At 50.0% G+C, this 19,455-nt stretch overlaps 1 protein-coding gene across 2 annotated transcripts in view; it reads left to right on the forward strand.

Moving 5' to 3' along the window:
- Window positions 1-19,455, forward strand: part of TPX2 (TPX2 microtubule nucleation factor) — a 30,434-nt gene that overhangs the window by 10,056 nt on the left and 923 nt on the right. For both annotated transcript variants that reach the window (XM_088153581.1, XM_088153582.1), the window contains 15 exons: window positions 455-606; window positions 828-950; window positions 1,512-1,641; window positions 3,067-3,195; window positions 4,508-4,600; window positions 6,226-6,359; window positions 7,795-7,949; window positions 8,370-8,541; window positions 9,555-9,693; window positions 11,666-11,885; window positions 13,192-13,296; window positions 13,588-13,764; window positions 16,001-16,147; window positions 17,010-17,121; window positions 18,188-18,354. In XM_088153581.1, the coding sequence (XP_088009707.1) occupies window positions 510-606; window positions 828-950; window positions 1,512-1,641; window positions 3,067-3,195; window positions 4,508-4,600; window positions 6,226-6,359; window positions 7,795-7,949; window positions 8,370-8,541; window positions 9,555-9,693; window positions 11,666-11,885; window positions 13,192-13,296; window positions 13,588-13,764; window positions 16,001-16,147; window positions 17,010-17,121; window positions 18,188-18,354 (2,100 nt within the window). In that variant the 5' untranslated portion in view covers window positions 455-509. The remainder of the gene's footprint in view (window positions 1-454; window positions 607-827; window positions 951-1,511; window positions 1,642-3,066; window positions 3,196-4,507; window positions 4,601-6,225; window positions 6,360-7,794; window positions 7,950-8,369; window positions 8,542-9,554; window positions 9,694-11,665; window positions 11,886-13,191; window positions 13,297-13,587; window positions 13,765-16,000; window positions 16,148-17,009; window positions 17,122-18,187; window positions 18,355-19,455) is intronic.

The raw sequence follows: 19,455 nt of genomic DNA on the forward strand, positions 1-19,455 counted from the left end.
CTAAACCCAGGGCTGCAGAAGTTGAATACGATTGCACCTGTAGGTAATATGCCGTGCTATAAATTGGGCATAGCAGCCCTTCATGTGGAGGGCATGTTGAGTGTGGGGAGAACGAGTGGCTGGAGCCCTTGTAAATGGCTGCCATAAGGAGTCTGGCCAGTAGGGAAAGACCCATGGATAGGAAGGCAAACTGCAACCCCCCCACCCCACCCCCCACTGCACTCTCTGCCGTGCCAGTGAGAGCTTTATGGCCCCAAACCCTGCACTTAGGATTCTGAAGGCTGGTGCTTTATTTGTAGCATGCAAGCTTCCTCCTCATGCTGCGAAAAGATTTTACCAAACAAGGGAGGGCAGAGAGCCCAACAACCCCAGAGGAGTATCAGACACACTGGTGCCCACAGGCATTATGCAGCCTTCCCCCTGCCATCAATGGGGCGTCCATTTTCTTCTGCAGGTCCTTACTCCGGAATTGCTGGGCAAGGGCTGCTCCAGCAGAGGAGGGGATTAAGATGTCTCAGGAAACCTATTCTTACGATGTCCCTGATATATGCATCAACTTCGAGGATATGAATGAAGATGAGACGCTTGGCGTCGATGCCTGGTTCGGTGAGTACGCAGCCCGCTGCCGGATGGAGGCCTTGCTTTCTGCAAAGGGTCCAAGAGACTAAGCTAACCGCTTGTAGGGGGAAGGAGCAGGGAGCTTTCTGAATGATGCTCCAGAGTTGTTGTTCTTCCAGACCGGGACAGGGCACTCAGTGGTAGGTGGGTGGTGGGCGGCCTACCCGATAGCATGGGGGACCCTGCTCAGATGGTTACTGTTTCTGCAGATGTCCGATCTGCCCTCCTGACGACCCCGAGAGAAGGGATGGGTACGCCGGGCATCCTGCCAAAAGCGTTGTCATCGAGGGCTAACCTCCCCCGTGCTGTTGTCTCGCCAATGATGAAATCTGGTGAGTTGCTACCTTCGGAGCAACGGTGTTTTATCAAGTTGCAGGGCTGAAGCAAGGTCCACGTGCAGGTCCTGTCCACCCATGACGCTTGGGCCCTTTGTTCTCTTAACCCCAGCAATATCCTTATGGGGCAAACACTCCTTGAGAGCTGAGACAGCCCCCCTCTTCTGGTGGTGTCCTGGAGTTCACACAAGCCATTTGACTTGGGCACAGCAAATCATGGGAATGCAGCCTCTGGGTACTACATCTCACTTGGACCTTAAAGTGCAGGATCTCCCCCATGGAGAACTTCAGGCTTGCCCTCTCCTGCTGAGGCCACCAGAAGATCTCTTAGTGCTGATAGCTCCTCTTCAGTGTGAGGAGAACAGACTATGAAAGGGCTACGAGTCTCCCTCAGTTTTCGCGGTGGTCTTTTCCAAAGTAACTTCATTCTTCTCTGGGAGGGTAACACTTCTGGTGAGGAACATGCTTGGTTCTATAACTTCATTAGATCTCTTGTCTGGAGTGAGCAACTGGGGTAGCAACACCAGAGAAATACCCTCAATGTCTCCTTACCTTTAGGTGAGAAAGACAGCGAAAATAAAGAGATGGAGCTGGCCAATGAGATACCATCAAATGTGGTTGGTTCTATGGCAGAGTGGCACCACGCATCGCAGGAGGCTGCAGCACCTCCAACAAGGGCCCCAGGAAGGTAAGACTCTAGTTCTTAGATGGAGTCCCAGATGGAGTGATGTTTGTTCGGCTTTTAAGGTTTTTTGCTCCATAACTGCCTAGCACTCCTCCTCTTGGCTGTCCTCTCTGTGTTTCTCAAGCAATGACCTGCTGAGCCAGGAGCCCCCTTTGGACCTTCCTGCTGGACAGTTCATGGGCTGGGTTCTCCTTCTTCAGTTCAGGGGGATAGCAGACAAAGGAAGGGAGATAGAGAATGACCTGGGTCTGCGTCACAACCATTTGCCGGAATTGCAAACAAACTTCAGTTGGATTGATTGGTGGCTTTTTTAGGTAAAAGATATAGCTTCTGTCCTTTCATCAAATCGGTTAGTCAGAGAAGGTGCTTCTAGACTCCGTCTGATCTGAGGCTTTCTTACTGCAGCATTTCAACCAGAAACACTGATTTGCTTCTTTTAAACCACAGACTGCTTCTGGTTTAGCCACAGACAATGTCTTAACGTTGCACAGGCCTTCTCATCTACCAATACAGGCTTCTTGTAGGCTAGCCAATATAAGATCAGACATACGTGATAGGGGACTAGAAGCTGAGAAGACAAATGTTTTCCTGTTATGGCTCCATCCCTGTGGAACATCCTGTCCCCAGGGGCCTGGATGGTTGGTACCCTCCCTGGCCTTTCCAAAAGCGGCGGAAACAGCTCATTTGTAGAGCTTTTGGCTCTTCGTGTCAAATTCAGAACCAAATTTAAACGAGTTTAATCTTGTTTTATGCTTGTTATTAGTTATGCTGTAAACCACAAGGGTCTGTCAAAGCAGGAAATAAATAAATCGAAGGACAGGCTTCTAGTCCTCACGAGCACTAGGGAGCTCCATTAGGGCAGCAGCCTGCTCGTAACTCTGAGAGCAAATTCTTCGTTTAATTGAAGAAATCAGCCCCTTCTCTGGGGCCAAGGTTTTTTTAATGCATCTTTCTTGGATCCAATTTCATGTTCCAGGGTTAAAGAGGATCTTTTCCATGATCTCATTCAAACGTATAATGAGGGGTTAGCAACTGCTCTGTTCCATGCCACAGCTTCTCCCCGGGAGATCAGCAGGTGCTCCCCCAGAAGCTGTTGGCATCGGAATGGCATTGTGTAAGCAGTTCGCTTTTATGCAATGAGGCACCTTTTGAAGCCAGAGGTGAGAAGTCAAATCCAGTGGTGTCCATAGGAAAAGGATAGCAAACAATGGCCTGGTTTCCCACATCGTTGCCTGCAGTGCTTTCTAGTCTCCAGCCGGGGCCTCTCAGCAGTTTGCCTGCTGGCCGCTTGATATCCTCCCGAAAGGCTAAGGCTGTCTCCCTTCTCGCAAGAAACCGAAGGGCCTCCCCATCCTGGTGCAGCAGAAATGAAACGCCTGGCCCCTCCCTCCCTCTTTTGGTCAGGGGATCTTTTCTTTGCCTCTTTAGGGTGGCCAGAAAGCTCTCAGCTCGGCGAAAGAGTGCCCAGCGCCGGCTGATGGCCAAAAGCCAAGCGGAGAAGTGCACTACCGCCTTCGCCAGCAAGCAAGAGCCGCCTCCTCCGAAGAAGCAGAAAATGTAGGTCCTAGATGCCACCGAGCGGGATGGGCCTGGATCAGCTTTGCTGGCGGTGGGGCTGCAGCCTCCCCCGTAGAAAATTGGTGGGAGGCTTTGGCGTCAGATCTGGGTCAAACCCACCCAGCAGCCGCCCCATTGAAACAAGGAGGGCGGTGCGGAGCTTGAGGGGAGGGGAATGAGCATAGAACGAGATGGTGGGCCTAAAATGCAAGGGGCCTTGAAGGATCTTCAGCAGCAACCTAACCAGTCTGAAAAGGTGATCTATGAATCTTTTATGTTGCAGCTACTTAGATTTCATTTATATATAGGGAAACATTTCCTGATGGTAAGGTCTATGCAACGGTAGAACTGCCTAGCTCAAAGGTTGCGAGTTCTCCCTCTCTGGATGAAGAAAGTTAAGGATAGCAAGAGTTTCCATAGGGTATAGTCAAAAAAGTCAAAATGGTATCCATGATAGTGCAGTTGAAGCTCTGCCTGTATTCCTGCCCCACATTCCTGCTCCACTAGCTGCATCTTTACACTGCCCTTAATTTTTTTCCGTTCACCCAACTTTAGGTAGTGCTGGGATGGGGGGGGAGCATGTTAATATTACTGGGGAGGCCCCAGCCATGGCATCCAACGTAACTCTTCAGAATTTAGCTGACAGAGGGTATGCCAGGCCTCTGCTGGTTTGACTGCTGGCAGTCAGCACTGCCTTGGCGGAAACAGAACGCAGCAATCCTTGTTTTGCCGCGGGAGTCGATGCTGAAGCACGGGATGCTGTTCCATATGCAGGATTGCTCTTCCCGACAGAGCTAAGCTTTTCCCAACAGTTTGCGCCACTTTTCGGTTGTAGTAGACAGCCCCTGTGCAAATTAGGGGGCGCATCCTTGGACAGAGAATGTCTGTGCAACTGGGGGGCCTGCCGTAGTCAAAACTGTCAGTGAGTCCTGTGTGGTTCCCCCTCTAGCTCAGCCAGACTTCCCAAGAAGTCTGGGCCCCACGAACTGACCCAAACGTTGAGGTAAGGTTAGCATCAAGGGTTGCCGTCAGCACTGGTGTTTGGGGTCCACGCACAGTGGTGTCACGGGAGACTTCTTGTTAACTAAGAGGAACATGCTGCGGCAGTGTTTCTCAACCTTGGCAGCTTTCAGAGGTGTGGACCTCAACTCAGCTGGCTGGGGAATTCTGGGAGTTGAGGTCGACACCTCTGAAAGCTGCCAAGGTTGAGAAACACTGCGCTGGGGAGTTGAAGGCCTGACCTTGACCACTTCTACTTCTTCTTCCTTGCTTTCCTCCTCTCTCTATACCCTCCACCCCCACCCCAAACCAGGTCTAATAATCAGGAGAAACTGGGTGAAATTGATTTGAACAGAAATGCCTCGCCACTGAGAGCACAAGTCCCTGTCACCCCTGCCGCACTCAAGTAGGTGGCTTGTCTTAGATGTTTTTTTTCCAGGATCTCTGTGCGCGCGCGCACACATTGGGGCAGGTAGCCCAGGAGGTTGGTTGTAACTAAAAGCCCGAGTCTTGATATCTGTTATGAAGGTAAGTGTTGGGAAGGGAGAAAGAAGAAGAGGCAGGACCGGTAGGCTTTTGAAATAAGTTGGAAAGGTAGCGTTTGCTTCCATGCGGCAAATAAGATGACTAACAGAGTGGAGGACATCATGAACAGACTTTCCCAATCTGGTGTCCTCCAAGTATGTGGACTACAGCTCCCAGAATTGCTAGCCTGTGTGACCAGCAGTTAAGAATTCTGGTAGCTGAGGTCCCAAATGTTTTGGAAAATCCGTGGTTGAGGTCTAGTCTGACATGACGGCCTAGTGGTGGTGCAGTGCTTGGATTTATGGAAAGGAGTTCTGTTTAGAGCTGTTATGCTTCAGGAAACACATGTCATATCATAGGAACTCTGAATGTCGGATGTTATAGAAAATCCTGCCTATAAGGTTTTAAGGTAGAAGGCAGCAGAAAGCTGTCCAGGTTTTGTGTAGCAGGATGGATATTGAGGACATCTGAAAGGATCTTTTGCTGCCCTGATGGTCTATCATGGTGTTTCTCAACCTCAGCAACTTTTAGAGGCGTGGACTTCAACTCCCAGAATTCCCCAGCCAGCATGGGGAATGGCTGGCTGGGGAATTCTGGGAGTTGAAGTCCACGCCTCTAAAAGTTGCTGAGGTTGAGAAACACTGACCTATCACATGGTTGCAGTTCATCTAGCAGGTGGGAAGGGAGGCCACTGGGTTGGTTCCCTCTTCCTTGGCAGAATCCTTCCATTCCTAGAGAAAAGCACATTTACCTGTGACTGTGGTAGTGAGAGTTGGCCCTCAGCCCACTTCCATTGGTTCTTGGCTCCAAATAGGCTTTGGAACAATTAGCTGAGCTCACCCAGCACGCTTAACCAGATGATGAAAGGGCCAAGCTCCCACACTCCCCGACAGATTGAGCTTCGCTAGCGTGAACCTTACGAGGGGAGGAGGGGCATTAGTGTCGGTGTTTGTGTGTGTGTGTGAGACCCCACCCTGCCTCTGATTCCATGAATTGTGCAAACCAAAAATATGGGCTAATTCAGGGATCAGCAGAGGCCCTTGGGAGTCTACCCTCTTCCAGAAGCCCATCTCTCTGGTTGATGGGAAAGGCCCTTCTCCCAGGCTGGGGGATGCGTTGGGCCCTTCCTCTCCCACCATTTAAGAAGTTGGTCAAAGCACCTCTCTTCGCCTTACCCTTGTAACTGTTGATTTACTTTCTCCTAATACTTGGTGTAATCGGGAGTTTAACTGTATTGCTAGTTTTAGTTTAACTTTTGGATTTGTACGGGCAGAAGCCGCCTGGATTATCCAACAGCTAGAAAGGCAGGGTATACATCCCATAATAATTAAAATACATAAAAATAAAAGAATAGCTCGAAGCATGTTGTGTGAATCCAGCCACTGGGTAGAGGAAGAAGACATCCCGCACGCTGGTCTTCTGTTACGGGAGGTGTTCTTGAAGTATACGCTGGGTCCGCACGGCTCGTTGGTTCTTTTGAAGACACTGTCGTGTCGTCGTCTTCAGGACGAGGGGTCCCTCCGCCAAAGGGAAATCCACGGAAGAGCTGGAGCTGGAGAAGATGCAGCAGCTGCAACAAGAGGTGGCTGAGCTGCGCAGGAAGAATGAGGAGTCTCTCAAAGCGGCCATTGCTGGACCGGGTGAGATCTTGGTGTGGTTGCAAGACAGTTTTATTTTATTTATTTATTTTATTTTATTTATTACATTTTTCAACCGCCCATCTCCCCCCAATGGGGGAACTCTGGGCGATTCACAACAAACATTAAAAGCATAAAATATATAAATACATAAAACCTTAATTAAAAACATTACTAAAAAGGAGAAGGCGAGTCCAAGAGAATGAAAAATCTGAGGCTGAAGGCAGAAGGCCTCTATGGGGATAGCCATCCCCGTGCCTGGGGTATTCCCACCCCAGGCCAGGTTTCCTCCGAGGGCAAAGAATCCTTGGTTCTCGTTTAAACAAGATGTTCTGCTTCCCTACTTGCCTCTGCCCAAAGCGCTGGGATTTCCTTTAGGAGAGGTCTTTCAAACCGCGTGTTCCCAGATCAGCTTGCAAAAACACTGTAATATTAGGAACTGGTGTGGCAGCTAAGATGGAGTGAGACACCCAGTTGTCTGAAAGCATCAGGGGAGTCCAAAGAGAAAGGAGGCCCTCTATAACTCAGGTTGGAGGGTCTGGAGAAATAATGGGGCTTTTGGTATTCAGAAAGTTGAATCTGGGGACTAATCAAGCTGCCACTTTCCTATGCGTGATGGGGTTGCTTGCCCATAGCTTCCATAGCCAGCAATGGTGCCCTAGACAAGATTGCCCCTCTGGCTTGCTCCAGAAGGCAAGGCCAATGGATCTTCATGTAGCAAAGAGAACCCATTTCCCCCTGCAGAGAGCGGGAGGGTCTCTGAAGTTGTCCTAGGCTGCTGGCAGATGGATTCTCCCTGGTGCGTGGCCAGTTGCTAGGCCTGCCAGTCGTGCCACGATAGCAACTGAAGCTTCCAAATGTCTTGGGGGGGGCAACTTCTCGGGGTTAAAGTGGCTGATGGCACGGGCCACGGTCATGTTTCTTCAACTGTAATCTGGGGATGGAATTAAGAGGGTGCTCATCCTGAACCAGTTGCCAGTCTGCTGCATTTCAAATGCTCGGATTGCTGGAAATGTTTTCTCTGACCTAAGTGACCCCCTCCCCTGTTTCTGGATGGCTCTCATCTCATGACTGCTTGCTTACCGCAGAACTAGACTATGCCAGACACTATATGGACATTCCTTGCCAGGTCTTTGCCCTTCAGCCTACCCATCTAGGCATAAACAGCTGCCCCAAAGAAAGGCCTTTGTGCGTGCCAAGGTGGAGGAGAGATCTGTGTGTGAAAAACTGCCACATCCTCTCCACCTTTCCAGCAGCCCCGTGGCTCTCCGACTCCTAACTTCTCCACCGTTTTTCCTTCCTGGGAGATTGGCTGGGTGTCCTGGGACATGGCCGTACCCCAGAGAGCAAATATACGTTGATGGAAGGGCAATCCCTGCTCATTTGCGTTTGAATTGCGGCCTTGCTTAATTCTCCAATCTCCCTTTCTCCCTTCCAGGGCAACCTGTGAAGACCGCGAGCCACGTAACCAAGCCGATAGATTTCCACTTCTGCACGGATGAGCGGATTAAGCAGCACGGCGAAAGTCAGCCAGGCCCAGAGTATAAGGAGATGGATTTCGCAGCCGCCCTGAGGAGACACCCGCCTTCTCCGGTGAGAAGCTTCAACTAGGATTGGTGGGTTAGTGCCAGGTGGAAACAGCTGCAAATAGCAAAGGCGACAAAGGGTACGAAAGTGTTGGCACGGAAAAAAGGGTCAAGGCGGGTCTGTCTTATACATGTTCCTTCCCCCTGTTAAAGAGGAGGAGGAGGAGGAAGAATTGTAAAACCTCCAGTCACGTTGTACCAAATTGCACGCATTCTTAAATAAGAGGCTGGTTTTTATAGATTCATCCCTTCATCCCGTAACTTTTTGGCCCTCACCAGAGTTATAGCTGGGTGAAATTTCACTTGCAGCGAAGTGGAAGAATGGGGGTTTTAGCATCTAATCCAAGCTTAACTGGTGAAAGCCTGTTCTGATTACGGTGGGAAGAAGCTCGACCGGTCAGTCAGATGCAAACCTGTCCCTTTACAGTCCCGGGTGGGAAAGGGACCCACAGTCCCGAAGCCGTTCAATCTCTCCTGCGGCAACAAGCGGAAGCTGGATGAGCCCCCCACGGAATATGTCTCGCTGGCCCAGCAGGTGGAAAGCTTTCAGAAACGCACTCCCCTGCGGTACCATCTGCGAAGCAGGAAGGAAGAGGAAGGTAAGGCGGGGTGGACCCGTTGCCGGCTGGGAGCTGCGTTGTGGGCCTTCGGCATCGTGTGTTACGTGAGCCCGGCCAATTGCGGCTTACTCAGTCAATCAGGGCCAAGGGAATGAGGGCTCTGAGTGGTTTGGGAAGCGTTTGTTCTGAGCATTGAGCCCGTGCCCAGCCCAGCTGCCTTTCTTTTGGGGCGGGGGCGAAATGGCTGCGATGGGTTAGGTTTGTTGGCAGAGCTGCTTGAAAGGTCTGATGGGGAACAGGAGGATTTGCTTCACGGAAGGCGCTAAGGGTCCAGCTACTCTCCTCACACCGTGGGGAGATGCATGTTTTTTTCCCAAAGACCAGCTGTGAATTGTGGGGAAGGGGATTTACCCTGATTGAGAGTACTTCAAGCCTGCTTGAAACAAATCCATGGGGGGGATGAGAGTGAAGGGGTGCAGACATCCCTGATGAAAAGGATGGAAAGCCTTTGCTGAGGTTGAGCCCCCTCACCAGGGCTTTTCACTCCGTCTCCGTCCAGCTTCCTCTGCCTGCCTTCATTCAGATTTCATATCTCCCTTTCTCAGTTCCCGGCCTACGTTTTGTCTTCCTTTTTCCTGCTCCTTCTGGAAGGAAGGAGGGAATGTATAGGTGTGTGGTGTGCATAAGAAAGAAAAGGCTTGCTATTTTGCAGGTGGGAATTGATTACATGACCGAGAAACCCACATATACGACGCAGTATCACACAATAGAGTGATGTGGTTAATTGGCAGAACCTCCAGACATTATTTCAGCTGGAACGGGCAATTGGATGGGATTTACCTCTTTTCTCATTCATTTCTGTCTACTTCTGTCCCGGGAACAGCATCTTAAATTCAGGCTCATGGTTTAGGTGCAAGCCTTTCTTTGAATAAACTGTTTTTCCGTTTTTTCCCCTTTCTCTCTCTCTGTATGTGTAAAACTCACCACGCTTAGCTACACCCCACGTTTTAAATTATATTCTCAGGCTCTGCTTTTCTCTCTGCTCCTTGTAGGCACAGGTCCAAGCAGGCCCTTAAAACCCAGACTGACCAACCCCAAAACTCCCCGCCTTGAAACCAAGAACCGCTCGAGACCTGTGACTTGCAAGAGCACTGTTGAGCTGGAAGACGAGGAGGTTGCAAAACTTCAGCAGTGAGTAGTTTTTATTAATTTATTGAAATTCATTGGCCGCCCAACTCCAGTGGACTCTGGGCGGTGAACAAAATGTAAGAAACATAAAAACAGCAAGAAACATTAAATCAACAGGCAGCCCAGACTAAAATACTCTGCTAATAAAACTGTGATGGAATGGAATTATGAAGGCCAAGCTCAGAGAGATAAACATTTTCTTAGCTCGCCGGAGGAGCGTGGGAGCTACAAGAGGATGAGGCTGGCACCTCCCTGAGGAATTCACACTGTTGTGGCTGGAGGACTTTGGGAACTGGGGTTTCAGTCTGGGAAGATTCTTGCTAGAGGTTGTAGCTAATAAACATAGCTGAACTGAATTTGCATTGTCTCTTGGAGTTCCTTGGGCTAGGCCTGACATCAATCTTCCCAGACTGAAACCCCAGGTCCCAAGTCAGCCAGCCACAACAGTGTGAATTCCTCAGGGAGGTGCCAGTCTCATCCTCTTGTAGCTCCCACGCTCCTCCGGCGAGCTAAGAAAATGTTTATCTCCCTGAGCCTGGCCTTCATAATTCCATTCCATCACAAAAACCCACAAAACAGGAGCCATTAAACAATCAACCCCAGGCCTGGGACTAGAGCCAGGTTTTCAAGTCTTTTTGGAACCCCAGGAAAGAGGGTGCTGTCCTTATCTCTTGGTGGGATGCCGTTACAGAGGATGAAGGCCGCAACAGAAAAGGCAGGCTTCCTACGTCCTGGAAGATGGCAATGTTTAATGGAGGGGACCTGGAGTGCACCCACTCTGCTGGAACGCACTGGGCGGGCAGAAACGATTGGAGTAGAAGTCCTGTTGCGGGTGGCTGTGCAGGGCAACACTCTGGGATGAATGCGTTGCAAGACTTGGAGAGGCAAAGAGCTGGAAGCTGGGTACCAGGAGGATCCACAGGGTGGGGTCAAAAAAGGCAAGAGGGTGGCCACAGTGGCATGACTTAAGCTCGTGCACTAAAAAGTGGGCAGAGCTTAGATCGCACCGTCATGGCTGCCATCTTACATTTTTTTGTCCCCACCCTGCGGACCCCTCGCTTGGTACAGACTCTCATGGGACTGACTTCTGTTTTGATCTGTTGATCCCAGACATGGGATAACAGAGAGATGGTATTCAGAGGCTCCTTTAATCCGGAGGGCACAAAACCCTTTCAACATCTTGGAATGCTTGATCACTGCTAATTCATTGGGTTGGTTAAAGGATACTATGACTTCAGGTATTGCTTTGAGATCCTCCTGCAAGCCAACATGGCTGGTTGTTGCATCTGCTTCTAGATAGGAAAGGAACACTGGGCTTAACCAAGAAGCCCCTTCTGCTTAATAGGTTGGAAGATGGGCAGGACCAGCCAGAGGTACGAATTGACTGACACTGTAGAAGACGCTAGGACATTAGACTCATGGTGCACCATTCTGGCTGAGACTCCAGAAAGGTGACCAGACTTCCTTGATTTTGGAGGCCAGGGGCAGTGATGGTGGTGATGATGGAAGATCAGCCCCTTCACCAGTACTGATTCCTTGGCAAACTCCCTGATTTGTTTCAGGTGTGGCCTCCAAAACTGGACAGAATAGATGGAAACAGGTTCAGTCCCTGAAAGATTAAGCAATGTTCTGATGCTGTGAAGATGGCAGCTTTGACCACTCCTATCAAATGGCTCTAAGGAAGTTGCCTAGCCCAGCCTTAGCTGGAGGAAGTAGAACCTTGTCCTGTCTGTGCTTCTCTGTTAGTAGGGAAAAAGATTCTTCTGGGGTTATCCTAGCTTTTTTTGCCAATCTGAGCTGTCCATCAAGCTGTAGTAGGCTTGGCTCGAGCAACACTTGGAGGCTCTCTGCTAACCTTTGAAGTGGAATAATTTACTGTCAGCTAATCGGCTGGATTCCCGAGTTCAGTCCCCTGAGTCACAGATCACCTTACTTTGTTCTGGAGAACCTCACCGTCTGCTCCACTGCCCAACAGGTACAAGTTCAAAGCTCAAGAACTCAACCACCGCATTTTGGAAGGAGGGCCCATCCTGCCCAAGAAGGCCCAGGTGAAAGAGCTCACCAAGCCAATTGGCTTCAACCTGGAAATTGAGAAGCGGATCCAGGAGCGGGAGAACAAGAAGCCACAGGAAGAGGAGGAGCACTTTGAATTCCATTCAAGGCCATGTCCAAGCAAGATTCTGGAAGATGTAGTGGTAATTGTTGTTGGGTTCACCTCTTCTTACAAGGTTTCATTTGAGGTGTCTGCTGATTTAATGCTTGCAGATAGTGAGATAATAGCTTTTGTTAGATACTTCTGCATTTCATTGTTGTATTTTATTGTTTTTGTTGTATTTGCTGATCTCAATAACCTAGTAATCCACCCAATAACTGAGTTCTCTGGGTAGATGAAGAATAAATAAGTAGGCTTCATAATCTTGTAATAATCCCATTGCTGAACTCTGGGAATTGCTTAACATGTGTTGTGCTAAGCCATTGTGTGCTTCAACCATGAGTTGTTCAATGAACCACAATGGCATAGTTGGTTCCTACATCCTGCTGTGTTGTAATGTGGTGTCTTGCTTCTTGCCTGTGGTCTGTTTTATCAAAGGCTTCCTTTTGATTATGTTGCTTATGTAAGACAACTTATGATCCAGTTTTAGTAGGGCCTTCCCCAGCCTGATGGCCTACAGATGTTTTGTGGTCCGACTCCACCTCCCATAATTCCAGGCCAGAAGGGCCAAAGGCAGTATACAGCTCTTGGAGGGGCAGCAGTTAGAGCTGGCAAAGTGTGGGCATCCCACAGATTTCCAGAAAGACATGTAGGATGCTAAAAATTTTATTTTTGATCCCTTTCCTTGCGAAGGCGTGGCATTTGTCTCCAAGCTGCCCTTCATATGATCATGATTTTAAGTGAGCCTTCCACCAATGTCCCTTTTTGGGCCCATCACTGCCAGCTCAACATCCACCTGCTATTTGCTGCTCTTCTCCAAATATGGCCTTTCAACCAGTCTCTCTCACTCTTTGCTTGTTGCCCAGCTTATTTCCATGTCACTTGTATAACGGCTCTTCTCGTGTTTCGGCTCCCCTCCCCATGTTTCCTGCAGTGCTGAGCAGAGGAGAAGGACGGGGTGGCTTTAGGGAGCGCTGACACTGAGCAGATGTGACCAGTGCCCTTGCAAGCCCTGAACGCCCATCCTCAAAAGATTTCTGGGCACAAGGGTTTCATTGAAGAGGCCCAGGCCAGACAGAATGGGGAGAGAGCCATTGCAGAGTGATCCTGCTCCAATAAGGACAGAATATTCTCCTGATGAAGACCTAGGTTGTGGGGGTAGTCAGTGCTGGTCTGCAAAATGAGATCTCCTTTTGTGCTGAGATGGCCACTGGTAGCACAGCCTGTCTCCAGCAAGGAGTTTTGAGGGGGAATTTGCTTGCAGTCGCGGGTGCCGTGGGAGTGTCTTCTCCATCTTCCTGCATGACCAGGCAGCCTTCCTGTGGCTCTCTACCCTTCCTCTCCCCCAGGGCGTTCCAGAGAAGAAGCAGCTGCCCATCACAGTTCCCAAGTCACCAGCCTTTGCCCTGAAGAACCGAGTTGGTGCCCTGCTGAGAGAGGAGCAGAAAGAAAAGGTCTCTGTCTTGCCCTGCGGCTTGGCGCCGGGGTATCTCTACCCCTCGGCTGAGCAGCTGGTTCCTCCCCTCAGGCTGTTCTGAAGCACTGGCTGCTTTCCCTGGGCTGAGGGACTTGAGGCAGTCTCCCTGGACCAGTACTGGGACTGGTGCCAGTGCCAGAATGAGCCCTCCCAAGGCTCTGTCCCTGGGTCTCCTCAAGGAGAAACGGTCCACATCGCGGGCTGCAGAAAAGGTGGCTCCGATTCTCCCATTTTCCTTGCAAGGTGCTGATGCTGGTGTCTCTTGTAGGTCGAGGAAGCGGCCCCCGTGATTAAAGCCAAGCTGATGCCACACTTTGGGGTGCCCTTCAGGCCAAAGGCTGCCGAGCCCAGGCAGGTGGAAACGTGCCCTTTCTCTTTTGACGCCCGGGACAAGGAGAGGCTGCTCCAGAAAGAGAAGAAAATTGAAGAGTTGCAGAAGGAGGAGGTAACTGCAAATTAAAGTTGTTCTTCCGGGGGGGGGGGCGCTGGTATTTATTTATCCATTCATCTAATTTATACGGCCACCTGTCTATTCAAGAAACTCTGGGTGGCGAACAAATAAAAACACAATTACATTAAAGCAAAAACCAGCTAAACTCTATCGAGGCTCCATAAACGTCAGCCTTTCAAGAGAGACCAGACTAGGAAACCAAAGTTATGAATGCTAATACTACTTTTATTGTACGGTTACAGTAACAGAATCTTGCAAGCCTGAATGCGCCCCCCCCCCTTTTATCTTCATGTGAACTAGGGAGGGTCGAATCTGAGACGCTTTCTCAAATTACACTCCTGCTCTGGGCTCAGATTTCTCTTACCTGACCGTTGTCTTGGTTATGGCTCTTCCTCCTGTTCCTCAGGGTCATTCCTACAGCCCATTACAATAAAGCACACACCACTGGATACACACACCTGTGCTAGAGCTCCCAAACTAATGTCCCGCCCCCGATGCCTGGGGAAGAGCCAGGTCTTCACATCCTTGTGAAAGGCCAATAGAATCGGGCTGTCAGTATTCCAAGGGGTAGGTGGTTTCACAGGATAAGTGCCATAACAGAGAAGGCCCACTTCCTAGGCCCCACCCGGTGACATTGCCTCTTTGAAGAGACCTGAAGCGTGCCCACTCTGCCTGATCTCCTGGGCTGGGCTGAAACCACTGGGGAGAGCAGTCCTGCGCGGAAGGCTGACAACCAGCACCCTGAGTTGCACCCAAAAGCCCACTGGTAGCCAGTGGAGCTCATGTAGGAGTGGTATCATGTGGGCGTGCTGTGAAAACAATTTTCTCCTTCAGGGTAATTTGGCAATGTTTAAAAAGCAGTATAAACATCTTAAGGTGAAAGCAGTAAGAAAGGCACATTTACCTGAAACAGCAACCGTAGAGATCAGACAGAATCGGGGGAAAACATTACAGCATAACCTTTATTAACATTTAGCCCAGGCTCCCTTTCACCAGCTGCCCTAAAGAGAAGCTGGATTCTAGCACGCTTACAGTGAAGGATGCCTGTTTTCTCCTGGGCTACAAAAACACTCTGACTATTTGCACTGATAGCTGGCTGGGATTCTCGAAGGAGGCTCCCTTCACTTGGCCCCGCCACCTGCATTTCCTGTAGCTCTTTCAACACTTGTGCAGAGACCTCTTGGCTCTTCGGCTCCTCGTGCTGGTTCTCAAAATGTCAGGAGATAAGTGAGTGCCAGTCTGAATGCGAAGCCTCTCAGAGTGAGTTCCCATTATCAGCCCAGGTTGAATCTGTTCTTCCTCGCTGTTTGCGTGTACCAAATAGCGATTGCATTGTAAATCTTTGTCACACTTCAATGCGCTGCTTTGTTGACTCTGTTCCCATCTTGTCCCACCACCGCCTTCTTTAAAAGGACATGCCAGCCTCAAGAATCTTCAGTGTCTCTGTTTGCCCGTTGTCCGGATGTAACAAAACAATGATTCTCTTCCCAGCTGTGCTGGGATTAAATTGAGACATGGCGCTGTCCTGACTCTCATGCTCAGCCCTGCTCGTAGGCAGGTGGTAGAAGCCATGAAGATGTCATGACGCTCATGACGTCATCATGGCTTGCGTTACCTGCCCGTGACCTCGCTAATCAGAGGAGGCGCTTGCTTCTGTCTCTGATGCCAAGTGGGCTGTTCTAAACTGCTGCAGCGCCCAAGGTTCTTAGATTCCCCAGAGAGCTCCCACACTAAGCCGAGGGGATGGAAATCTCTCACCTGTCATGTGTTGATGGACTCCGTCCTATCAGCCACCCTCTGTATGGGCAGTGGTCTGAGATGGCGGGGTGTGGCCCCATTCTGGGGCACCCCTCCAGTTCTCCATCCCTGGTCCCTGTGGGCCTTATGAGCTCTTCTTGTTCCCAGAGATGATTCTAAGAGCACTGATTTGCCCCTCTGGCTACTCTTGCTGCCTTGGGAGTCCTGGGTTAACTGGGCAGCAATGGCTGGCAGTTCAGAAGGTGGTTCTGCATAGGGGAAGGGAGAGCTGAAAGCCACCCCAAATCATGTTGCCAAGTCTGGCTGATTATCCATCTCCTGGCCCCTGGGGACAAGGGAATAATCGTCCCATATCTTAGTCCCGTTTCACTTATCACAACTTGTGATCAAAGTAAAAGCACTTCAGAAGCAACAGCCTCACAGTGGCCAGCAGCGTTGCTAAATCTTTCTCTGCTGCATTTCCTGTCTAAAGGTGCCCAAGTTCAAAGCCCACCCCCTGCCTCAGTTTGACCACATCAGCCTGCCAGAGAAGAAGGTGAAGAGCGCCACCAAGCCAGAGCCCTTCCAGCTGGCGATCGATGCGCGTGGAGCTCTCCGGCAGGAGATGTGGCAGCAGCAGGTAAGACGCAGTGGTGGAGGTCCTGGGTGTCGTTTTTGCCCGCAGACAAGAAGGCTCCGGGGCTGGGTATTGCCCCCGGGCCATGGCTTTGGGTGGAAGCTCAGAAGCAGCCCTCGAAACTTGGGAACATGGTGATCAGGTGACGGTGAGGCTGTTTTCGGTTCTCTTTTCTGACCAAAATTGCTCATCCCTGAGGAGTAAAGATGTGAGCGGGCCTTTTTCCTTAGAGGCGGGCAAGGAGAAGGTGGATAGATGACTAGCCTTGGGGAAAGCATTAAGTGTATGCACACATTATGTCCAGTTCAGAAGCCCACCTCCTCCCGAAGCCCATCTTGCAGTCACTAGGAAATGGATTTGCAGAAATGTGACAGCTGTACTCCAGGGCCCGTGAGACCTGAGTCAGGAGTCAGGGCTTCCTGTCAAACGGCTTTCAGGACATAGAAAAGGCTGGCTCAGATGCCCCTTGTGAGAGTATGGCTCCAGAACAGCCCTGAAGTGTTCGTCGCCCGAACCTGGTCAAGGGTGTTGTGTTCAGGCGCCAACCCAAATCGTTCAGGGGCCTGAGTGGTTTGCATTTCCCACTCAGCCAAAGCAAGCTGCAGTTGGGCTTAGTGCCGTTGTACTACCCATTGAATAAACAGGCCCTTTGCCGGTTCGGCAGAGTTGACCATCGGCACCCAGTCCTTCCAAAATCAAGCCCAAATCTGAAGCTGCTCTCGGTGTGCTGAGATCTCTGGAGATGTGCTGGCTACTAGCTGGATCACACTACTTTTCTGTGATTGGATGTCCCCTTTGATTCCCCTAACCACACACCTACACACTCCCCTAACCACACAACTACACAACCATCTCTCCCACCCAGCTGAAGGAAGAGATGAAGCGGCAGAAAGAGGCCACCTTGTTCAAGGCCCAGTCCAGCAACGTGCTGCACCAGGAACCTTTCGTGCCCAAGAAGGACAGCAAGCTTCTTTCAGGTGAGGTCTCCTCAGGAGTGATCCCCCTGATGTTGCCTGGCACGAGATCTCCTTGTGGAGCAGAGTCTCTTCTCCAGGCACCTTCATGGGCACTCTTTTGCAAACCCACCCCTCCCTCTCTTTTACTCCCCCCAAAAGTTGACTTGTTGCTGCTTTTTCCAAGCCTCGCCCCTGAGGTAAGCCCCTTTGCTACCTGGTGCGAAGTAAAGCCAAAGGGGATGTGCTGGGAGCAATCCAGCTGCGTCTTTTCTGCCAGGCAGGCAGCTCAGACTCTCAACCATTCAAATTTGGGATAAATTCAGTAAACAATATTTATATCTGAAAGTTTACTAATGAAAGAGACAAGCAAATGGTTCTGTTTTCAGCCTCCATGTGCATGAAGGTATGTGGTTTTTACGAATTCCACATGTCTTGTCTGGAAGGCCTAATCCCTTTGTACAGTAATAATCTAAGCCAGTGTTTCTCAACCTTGGCAGCTCGAAGATGGGTGGACTTCAACTCCCAGAATTCCCCAGCCAGCAGGGAGTTGAAGTCCACCCATCTTCGAGCTGCCAAGGTTGAGAAACACTGATCTAAGCTTTCCCGTTTTCTCCACTTGCGTACCCATGCACAACTAAATTATGTGCTGGTCCGATGCCTCGAGGAGGGAGGTTTGCATTCCTACAGGACTAGGACAAATAAACTCCTTGGCATTAGGACTTCCTCATTGTGCTTTTAATTGGTGTCCTTTTTGGGGAAGGGGGTTAGCAGCAACCATCTTCCATGTACGGCTTCCAGGAAGGACACCACCTCAGAGCTGTTCCGTACCAAACGCTAATTGGGCCCATGAAATCCCAGCGGCTACTTGAGAACCGGCGTTCTTTGGGCCTGAACTCACAGGCCTGTTCTTAGGTTACCTCGTGCAGCTGATAGAGTTTGAATGGAAAATGTTACCAGTTTCTGACTTGAGAAAAAAAAGCAGAAGGAGAGTTTTTCACCGGCTAGCTTTCCGAGTTAGTTCTGGGGACGGTTCCCATCTTTGTTGCCTCGTTTCTCCACTCAAAGCAAGTCCTTTCTGGTTCTGCAGCACCTGAAAACTTTGAGCTAGCTACCGAGCGGCGGGCCCGGGAACGGCAGGAGTTTGAGAAGAGGCTGGCAGAGCTGGAAGCTGAGAAGGCACGCCTGCAAGAGGCAGCGCGGCGTGTCGAGGAGGAGCGGGCGAAGGACGAGATGGCGAAGCTTCGCGAAGAGCTGGTAAATGGATCTGTGCCTTTGCAGCGGAAGGGCTGAGCCTTTGAACCTTCCTGTCTCAGAAACCTCCTGGGACTTCATCCCTGGTCCTGCCCTTGGGGGAGCCGCTTGGTCGTTGCTGTTGCCACCCACTAACTACCAGAAGGGTGACCTGACCCCTCCTCCTAACCCAAGCACATTACAGAGATACGGCACCCGCCCTCTGTGTTCCTTTTCTGGCAAATTCAAAAGAAAAAAAAACAGTAACTTTATAGCCTTTTAACTTTATATCCTTTTGGGGAGCCAGACCGATCTCAGAAGAGATCAATAAAATCAAACTTTATTGAACAAAAGGAAAATAGAGAACATAAACATCTGTTTTTCACTTTTAAGTAGTCACATGAAAAACATTTGGTGGCAAAGGCAATGAAAATCACAGAGCTGTTCAAATCATAGCTAATGACTCAAAAGAACCTCACTTAGAAAAAATGTATTTTCCTTTATATTTTTGTGAACAGACCACAAGGTGATGCTGGTCTGCCCCTAATTTAGAAGCAATTCTGCTATAAAGAGGTTCCAAGGTGCATAAAACACAATTACTGAGCTCGTACAGAAGGAATTTTGGACTTAAGCACACAAAATCAAAATCCATCTTAAGCGGTATTTCTAATTAAACATTTTTACCTGTCCCCTTCAGAGCTAATGGCTTTCTGAAACAAATTTCCCTTGACTGCAGTTATTCCTGGACTTCTTCAGATTCCTGGGAATTGTAGTTGGTTAATTCTGAGACTGCTGGGGAGAAGGAACACATTTTCTTTCTCTAATTGTTCCAACTTCTCCCTTGGCAACCCCCTTTTCTGCGTTGCAGAAGTTGAAGTGTCTAGGGATAGTCTTCCTTCCTATGTGACCCCAAGCTTGTGCTTGTTCGGCTTGGTGTGGATCGTAACTTGGGCATGACGGGCTCCCTCTGAATTGGGGGTGGGAGCTTGTCTGCCCAGGTGCTACGGCCTTACTGTAAAAACCAGAAGGGCCTGAAGCGTCCCTCCCTTTCTGTGCAGCTGATCTGGACTTCGCTAGCCTGGTTTGTTTAGTTTTGCAGTAGCCATGGACTTTCACAATCTTCTC

Source organism: Python bivittatus, unplaced genomic scaffold (assembly GCF_059951505.1).
Source record: "Python bivittatus isolate LINGU-HERP-01145 unplaced genomic scaffold, Pbiv_v1 ctg000700_np1212, whole genome shotgun sequence".
NCBI classification, from domain to species: domain Eukaryota; kingdom Metazoa; phylum Chordata; class Lepidosauria; order Squamata; family Pythonidae; genus Python; species Python bivittatus.